General features: G+C 49.1%; 1 protein-coding gene across 4 annotated transcripts; it reads left to right on the forward strand.

The window, feature by feature from the left end:
• Positions 1–225: 225 nt before the first annotated feature.
• Positions 226–6,786, forward strand: NCBP2 (nuclear cap binding protein subunit 2). Of its 4 annotated transcripts, none has more exons than XR_014784791.1 (4): positions 226–319; positions 4,038–4,347; positions 4,539–5,140; positions 6,304–6,786. XR_014784791.1 is itself a non-coding variant. In XM_084813526.1 (4 exons), exons 1-4 carry the CDS (start codon positions 233–235, stop codon positions 6,382–6,384), a joined length of 489 nt encoding a protein of 162 aa, XP_084669652.1. In that variant the 5' UTR covers positions 226–232; the 3' UTR covers positions 6,385–6,786. The 4 variants fall into 4 exon arrangements, 3 of the variants coding, with proteins under 3 accessions (XP_084669652.1, XP_084669654.1, XP_084669651.1); XM_084813526.1 differs by having other exon boundaries at positions 4,038–4,219; positions 5,002–5,140; XM_084813525.1 differs by lacking the exon at positions 226–319 and adding an exon at positions 2,777–2,984 and having other exon boundaries at positions 4,038–4,219; positions 5,002–5,140.
• The last annotated feature ends 1,812 nt before the right edge of the window (positions 6,787–8,598 follow it).

An 8,598-nucleotide genomic window follows, 5' to 3' on the forward strand; every position in this document is an offset into this window, starting at 1 on the left:
ATTTATTTATTTATTTATTTCATTTCTATACCGCCCAATAGCCGAAGCTCTCAGTGATTGGTTTCTTTCCCCTAGGAAAGACGTATACCACAGCGTCCAATGAGGCCGCCAGGTGCCTAGCGGTGGAAAGGTGGGGCGTACCCTGAGTGGCAGGTATTGAAACCAATTGGCTCTGCTGGGCCACGTCTGGCGGCTAGTAAAAGGCTAGAGACGTCATCACCGCCCGCCCAAGATGTCGGGGATCGTGAGCACGACGCTGACCGGCCTCAATAGCGACTCGTATTGCGAGATTAGCCACTATCGGGACCAGCACTTCAAGGTTGGAGGCTCACTACGTACGTGCTCGGAGGCGCTCCCGCTTCTCAGGTCATTTTCGGGGGCTCGGTCGGGCTCCCTGAGACTCAGAGGCCCTCTTGCACATGCCCAGAGGCCCTTGCGCCTATGTGTTCCGTTCAGCAGAGAAGCACTCTGCCCATGCTCAAGGGAATTTTGCTCTTTGGGCCAGCGGAACATTCGAAAACGAATGGTGGCCTGACTAGAGTGGAGAGGGCCCGCAAGGGGGGCTGGGGCGAAAGAGGTCTGAGAAGTGGGGGCGGGGCGCCCCCGCTGTAGGTAGCAGGGGGCCTCCGCTTCCTCCCTGGTCTGACTGCTGCAAGCCCTTTGGTGACAGGGATCGTATGAAATGGCTTCCAGGCATTTGAGAAAGAGAGAGGGCTGTAGATCTGGACAAGTATTTCCTTACTGAGTAGAGGAAAGATCTAAACCCGGAGGGGCAAAGCTACCTCCTGAACCCAAAAAGAGGGCTATGTGCTGCCACTGTGACATGGGCCAGGTAGACATCGGCACAATGCACGTATTAAATGTACAGGTAGCCCTACCCAAATCTGACTGGAGTATCCTTTATGTAGGTTATGTTTAGGCTGACCATATTTCCTTGAGACAAAAACGGGATATAGGGATGACAAAAACAGGATGGGGTTATGTAATGTTCCATATTCATGAAAAACCACAATATAACAAAACAACTGCAGCTCCCTTTGTGGTCTCTCAGGCTGTAAGAGACCTAAAAAAAACCTAAACTCACTGCAAAAGAACATGGAAAGGGGTGCAAATGAATAACACTAATTTATTGCATATACACACAAAAAAACCTCATAAATATACATATATAAAATACTTATAAAATATCACATGAGCAGTAAACAAATCTGTATGGCATACCACACTGAACACTAATGCAGGACTGCAGTGGCCAGACTGCAAAAAATCATAAACATACACCAAAAAGAAAAAAAAGGAACGAACACCCTGACCACTATCACAATCTGGTATATGCTAATGTCCCACCGGGGAGTTCGCTGTAATAAAAAAATAGCTAACAGCCCGTTGAACCGAAATATGAGTCTGAAAAGTCTGAATCAAACTGAATGTAGGGCAGAAAGAATCTCTATGGGCGGAATGATGGTAGAAATAACAGTAAGACTCACCCTCCTGGCTCCCATATGCTGAATGGGGCTTAGCGACTGCCTCTTGAATTCCCCGCCACTGCAGACAAGCAACAGGGAGGCATCTGATCATCGCTAGCTCAAGAAGCCTGGCCCTGACTGGACAAAGGAAATGGAACTTCCTCTTTCGTCACACTAGTAGTTTTACTGCACGCCTTGATTAGCATAGAGCCTTATGAGAAATGCGTTCAGTTTTTTTACAAAAAATTAAAAACGGGACAAAATTGACATTTATATTAAAACGACGGGACAGTCGGGAAATATGAAAAAAATGGTACTGTCCCATTTAAAACAGTATGTATGGTCAGCCTAGTTGGAATCTATATATAGGGTATGTGTGTGAGTGTGTGTGTGGTATTTAATTAAAGTAGCACAACTATATTAATCTAGATCAACATACTCCTACAGGATATTGCTGAAACTGGACAGGGAAGATTTGTTCATATTCCCAAGTGCCAGTGATTTAAGTTTACTGGCGAAATTAGCATAGTTTGGGGGGAGTTAGACTTTAACCCCCCTGTGTTGGTCTGAATAATTATTTCAAATTTGTAGGTGACCAGAGGCAGTTGAGATTTTAATTTGGAAACACTGGCACATCCAACCTTGCTAGTACAGTACCTCTGAATTATGTTACGTCCCAGTCCCTGTAGTGGTGGGATGCAAACTTTGTGGAAGAGGTGGCTCCAGTTCTGTGTGGCATTGTGTGGCATTTGGGGTCTTCCAAAGTTGACCACACCTTTGAGCACACCTCAAAATGATGGTGCTTACTTTTAAAGCCCTATACAGCTTAGGACCTCCTGCTCCCATGCATTGATGAGGTGCTCCTCCAAGTGTCCACAGCATCTGAGGTAAGGTGGGTGGTGATCAGGAAGAGAGAGAGAGAGCATTCTCAGTCATGGTGCCAAGTTTGTGGAATTCTTTCCTCAGAGACCTGTTTGGTGCCAACGGTGTTATTCTTTTGGCACTCGGCAAAGATGGTTTTATTCTCCCAGGCCTTTTCATCTATTTTTCTTTTAACACATTATATTTTATTTTTGTGTTCTATTTTGTTTGTAAACTGGCCTGGAAGCTGATGGGCAGTATATAAAAGCTGATGGGCTTTTGATACCATTGACCACGGTATCCTCCTGGACCGCCTGGAGGGGTTGGGCATTGGAGACACCGTATTGTGGTGGTTCCGGTCCTTCCTCTCCGGCAGGTACCAGAGGGTAGCACTGGGAGAGGAGGTTTCGGACCCGTGGCCACTCACTTGTGGGGTGCCACAGGGTTCCATCCTCTCCCCGATGCTATTTAATATCTATGTGAAGCCGCTGGGGGCTATCATCAGGAGGTTTGGGGTGCGGTGTCATCAACATGCGGATGACACGCAGCTCTACTTCTCGTTTAAATCTTCACCAAGGTTGGCCGTCCAAATGTCTGGAGACGGTGAGTGGCTGGATGGGGAGGAATAAGTTGAAGCTGAACCCTGACAAGACCGAGGTACTTTTGGTGGGAGACAAGAGGAGGCTGGGGGATGTTGACCTGGTGTTGAATGGGGTACGGCTACCCTTGAAAGACCAGGTCCGCAGCCTGGGGGTCATTTTGGACTCCCAGCTGTCCATGGAGGCTCAGGTGTCAGCTGTGAGCCGGACAGCGCTGTATCAACTCCCATCTGATACGGCGGCTGCGCCCCTTCCTTCCCAACCATCTGCTCCCATCGGTAGTACATCCCCTGGTCTCCTCTCGTTTAGACTACTGTAATGCGCTCTACATGGGGTTACCCTTGAAGACGGTTCGGAAGCTGCAGCTGGTACAGAACGCGGCGGCTCGCCTGATTAAAGGCAGCCGCTGGCAAGATCACATCACTCCAGTGCTGAAGGAGTTGCACTGGTTACCAGTTGTTTTCCGGGCCAAATTCAAGGTGTTGGTTTTGACCTTTAAAACCCTATATGGTTCCGGCCCAGGCTATCTTAAGGAGTGCCTCCAGCAGCACCAGACAGGCCGCTTAACAAGATCAGCCTCGGATGGCCTTCTCTCTGTCCCATCAGCCAGGACAGCTAGACTGGTGGGGACGAGGGAGAGGGCCTTTTCTGTGGTGGCCCCCACTCTGTGGAACTCCCTCCCTAGGGAACTCTGCCATGCCCCCTCTCTAATGAGCTTCCGTCGTGCATTAAAAACGTGGTTGTTCAGGCAGGCATTTGGGGTGGGTTAGGGTATTTTAGACAATGTTTTTACTGTAGAATTTTATTGTTTTAAACTGTTTTATTGTATGTTGTACATCGCCCAGAGTGGCTGGGTGACCAGCCAGATGGGCGATTAATAAATTTAATAATAAATAAAATAAAATAAATAAACCTTTAAAATAAAATAATGGTCATACCTAGATATCTTCCTCCACCTTTATTTTGTCCATTTTGTCTTTAAGCCCTTGGGTATGGCCCATGTAAGTCTTCGAGTTTGTACAGCGTCTAACACCTATTGGTGCCAAATGGTGGAAATAGGAATATCTGGGTAGGCCTGTGAAACTCACCCCTTTCTGTATCCTTTTTCCAGGGGAGCTGTTACCTGCAGGAGAAAGCCCTGAAGAACTCCTGCACACTTTATGTGGGCAACCTGTCCTTCTACACCACAGAGGAGCAAATCCATGAGCTCTTCTCCAAGTGTGGGGATGTCAAACGTATAGTCATGGGGCTGGACAAAGTGAAGAAAACCCCCTGTGGCTTCTGTTTTGTGGAGTATCCTTGGCCTGTGTTTGCAGTTGCAGGCAATGCCCCAAGCTGTGGTCTTGTTGACTGTAGTGTAACAGAGCTGGGCTGCACTGTTGGCAGCCTCCCGGGATGTCTGTATTGCTGGGCTGAACCAGGTGTGGGACTGAATGTGTGCATACTTATCTCCTGTATTTAAAAACAAACAAACAAAATCCCTCCCTGCATGTATACAACTAGCATGTCATGGAGAAGGAAAATCTACCACATAGCAGTCCTAATCATGTATTTTGCATCTTTTGTTATGCTTGCATCTATTTCTTTATTGCGATTGTATCCCACTTTTCAGGTGACAGAATGGCTTCTCTGAACGCATGAAGTAGCCTCAGCCTGAATCAGACCGTTGATCCACGTGGCCCAGTGTTGTCCGTCCTACCTGGCAGCAGCTCTCCAAGGTTTCAGGCAGAAGCATTTCACATCTCTGCTACTTGATCCTTTTAACTGGAGATGCTGGAGATGGGCCCAAGACTTTCTGCATGCAGCGTCTGTGCTCTGCCCCTGAACTTCAGTCCCTAAAGTGTGGCGCAGGGAATTTCCCATCAAGCGGGCTAAAAGACCTGTTCAGTGCTAACCATGTCTCAGGTCATACAATCCTATTTCTCCACTTTGGATAGCACTAGGATGTTATCTGATAATTGAACTTGGAGTGGAGGTGAACTATTGGACTTCAGTTCCCCTCTTGCCTCTTCCTCAGACTGTGACCATGATTCTCGTAACCGATCCCATGAGTTTTCCTTAAAGTAAAATTCCAGATACTACACAAGAGCAGAAGCGGAGCATTCTATGCGGTTCATCAATGGAACCCGGCTGGACGACCGCATCATCCGGACAGACTGGGATGCAGGGTTCAAGGAGGGGCGACAGTTTGGCCGTGGAAAAACGGGGGGCCAGGTAGGGGTTTGCTCAATGTGCAGATCTGGCATGAAGTGGAGGCTCTGCACCAAAGCCCCACCCGCAGAAGGACTATAGTGCAGCCTTCCTCAATCTGGTCCCCTCCAGATGTGTTAGACTACAAGTCCCAGAAACCCCTAGTCAGCATCTGGAGGACATCAAGTTGGGGAAGGCTGGACTGTAGTAACTGGAAGCGTGGGGCCTGGTTTCATGAGAAGGCAGAGATGGTCTGTGTGCTCCAGATCATCCAAGAGTGCAGGTGGCAAAGACATAAAGAGGCATTCTTGCCCCACAGACACAACTCCTGTTGCCGGGAAACTCACCTGAGCTGCTTTCTTCTTATTTTATTTCTATACTGCCCAATAGCCAAAGCTGTCTGGGCAGTTCACAGCAATTCGTAGTGTTTTCCAGAAGCATTGCAAAGTTTGTTTATTTTAGGCTATACCTGCCAAGATTTCTGTAGCACCTTAAAGCCTAACATGTTTGGGGCAGGAACGTAATTTATTCTTGCATCTGTCGCAGTGTGCTCCAGCAGCTTTATTAGAGTTTGTTAGTTGGGATGGCACTGCAGGACTCTCGCTTGAGCTACCAAAACTATTCTTCTGGAGTTTGTTTGAATTGGCTTTGGCTGGCCTGGGTTAAGCTTTTCTTTTAGGCTTTGTGATTTTAGCTGTTACAGTGGGTTTGGTCTGACTTCATCTGGATATGTGTGCTGCCTCATTTCCAACTCCAGGTTCTCAGGATGGGATTGGCTGGCAAGTGTCCTGCAAGAGCAGGGTGAGGCTCTATCATTGTCAGAAATGGTTCTGTCAGAATTGGTTGAGACCAGAGTTGGAGGCTGCAGCAGAGATGAGAAAAGTAAAATTGCATGGTTGTGTCACCTGCTTCTTCCAGCCAAATAGCTAGGCCTATGCTCTGCAGGAACATCTCCAGGGACACCAAATTATGGTGGTTTATAAAGCAAAGCCAACTAGCACCCTGACCCCCCTAACCCCGTCCCCCACAGGACATCATCCATCTGGTGATCTTTGTCTTTACTTTGGTGAAGTGATGTCTCTTAAGACAAGCACACACCCTTTCCCCCCTTGACTTCACATGCACCCAACCACGATTCCCTGTATTTTGGTTGCCATAAGAGATTTGTCTCATTTTTTCCCTTCCAGGTACGAGACGAGTACCGGACGGACTACGATGTGGGGAGAGGCGGCTTTGGCAAGATTGTTCAGATGCAGAAGACAAACTAACAGTGATCTATTGACAGTTTCTTAGGTTTAGGAGAGGGGTGGGAAATGGAGGAGACAAGGGGGGCAGGATTCTCCTTGGACCGTTGGGTAAAAGGGAGCAAGTTGGATGCTTGGTAGAGGTCTTTGCAAACTGCAGTCTTCAGCCCCTTGTGCCCCAGTGACCTTTCCCTCGTCCTTGACCACATTCTGATTAATTTGGATGGCAGGCTCTGGGTTCTTGTGCCTGTTTTACCAGTCTCGATGCAGAGATCCAAGGAAGCGCAAGTGCTGTTGTAAGAGAACGTGGCCTGTGGTGTTTGGAGGGTTATTTGCTTCTCCTATATGGTAATTGTAGCCAATTTATTGGTGTGTGCTTGATTTCCTTTTTTATTAAAACAATATCTAAATAAACTGTTCTTCTGACATCTGCTGTAGCCCATAGTAACATGCCTGAGGGGAGGGAGGGAAAAACCCCACCGCTGCGATCATTGGCCATGTGATAAGCATCTCTCCTTGCAATTCTCTGGACTGATTGCCACTTCTGCCCAAAAGTATTTGGCCCTTGGGCCAAGAAGAATCGCCAGGTGGGGTGGGAGAAGGAGTTGGGGTTTCCTTCTGTTGTGGGCCCACGATTCTCAAGTGGGCAGGCAACAGGGCCTTTTTACATACCCAGTGCTGTGCTGTGAACTTAGCCTTAGTTCTGAGTGATGATATTGATCTAGAAACTTTATTGGGGTTTCTGAGCCACCCTGAATTCCTGTTTGAATGACTGGCAACAAGTTCCTCATGGACGAGTTCTCCTACATTGCTATTAAGACTAATGTATGGTACAGTGTAGCCTAATTGCCACTGTGCTATAAACTTCCAATATACCTACTTCCTATTGAGGCATCTTAGCTGCCTGCCTCCACTTATGCTGATGGAGCTCATTTTTACCCTGTCGATAGTCTTCCCCAACATGGTGCTCTCCTGATGTGCTGGGCTACAACTCCATGCTGGCTGGGGCTGATGGGAATTGTAGCTAGCATATCAGGAGGGTACCAGGTTGGGGAAAGGCGCTTCACAGTTCTGCATTAAGCCTCACTTGCAAGAAGAAGATGTGGGTACACTGGGTATGATTGTGTGTCTTTCTCTTCTCCCTACCACCCAGTTCTAGTCAAATGATCTTCCTCTTTGTCAAAACTGGAGCTCTTAAGCTTTCTTACGAAATGACCAGAAGATTCTGCTTGGAGTCGGTAGCAGCCAAACCCTTTCTGTGGTTCCAGCAAACAATGACTAGATGGTTATAAATCCGCTACAAGGCTGTGAGGAGTTGGAGAAGGGCTGCATTTGTCTTCCATCCACGTGAAGCCTGACTGCAGGGCTGTGATCCATAAATCTACCTTTTACTCATTGGGGCTTTTTGCCTGCCCACTCTCGCTTGGACATCTGAGTGGGTGACAGTAAACTTAACGGAAACACGCCTGTCCTTGCCCTGAGCTATTGTTACAAATTGTGGAGCTAAAAAGTAGGCAGATAGCGGGTTGCCTTAGAGCAGTGGTTCTCAACCCGTGGGTCGTGACGCCTTTGGGGGTCGAACGACCCTTTCACAGGGGTCGCCTAAGACTATCGGAAAACACGTATTTCCGATGGTCTTAGGAACCTAAGACCTCGAGTCTAGGTGGAGAAACGAAGCGCGAGAACGGCTGTGGAAGCGGCCCTGAAGACCGCGCTGCCTGTGACGCGGCGCAAGAACGAGCAAAGCGCGCGCGCACGGAGACCTCGGGGTGGGGCGTTCATCGGGCCCGAGGCCTGGCGACATGGAAGGCGCGGCAGCCGCCCGAAGCAGAGCCGTCTGGCGCTCCAGCGGGCAGGCGGGCCTCTCCCTTGGAACCCACGGAGCCCCGTTCACTGGGAAGGGGCCTCGCAGAAGCCCCATCGAAAAGAATGGGAACGCGACTCCCAAGCAGAGAGGCGATGAAGCCCACCCGAAAAGCACCGCAGCGCACAGATGGGGCCAGGGAGGCTTATTCGAGGACCGCAGGTGGCGCGGGGATGTGCAGCGGTTGCTCAGCGGTGTGGGAAAGGCACTCTGCGCATGCTTGCTTCCCATGGCCCAGTGTCGAATCCTGCCACAGCCGCCCGCAGGGCTGTGTGGTGGCTCCTTAACACCCTAAGGAAGCCTGCTGCAGCCCGTCGTGGTCCTTGCGGAAGGGCTGTTTTCCCCCAGCTCACCCCTGCGCCTGAACACCCGCC

Source organism: Heloderma suspectum, chromosome 9 (assembly GCF_057233095.1).
Source record: "Heloderma suspectum isolate Gila_16-S chromosome 9, 16-S_ref, whole genome shotgun sequence".
In the NCBI taxonomy this organism is placed as follows: domain Eukaryota; kingdom Metazoa; phylum Chordata; class Lepidosauria; order Squamata; family Helodermatidae; genus Heloderma; species Heloderma suspectum.

What these genes read in the sequence shown, in the direction of transcription:
- NCBP2 (XM_084813525.1), top strand. Translation starts at nt 2,859, where the DNA reads ATGCGGATGACACGCAGCTCTACTTCTCGTTTAAATCTTCACCAAGGT. An exon ending in TGAACCCTGACAAGACCGAG is followed by an intron (nt 2,985 to 4,037) that starts GTACTTTTGGTG and finishes TCCTTTTTCCAG; the next exon opens with GGGAGCTGTTACCTGCAGGA. An exon ending in GTGGAAAAACGGGGGGCCAG is followed by an intron (nt 5,141 to 6,303) that starts GTAGGGGTTTGC and finishes TTTCCCTTCCAG; the next exon opens with GTACGAGACGAGTACCGGAC.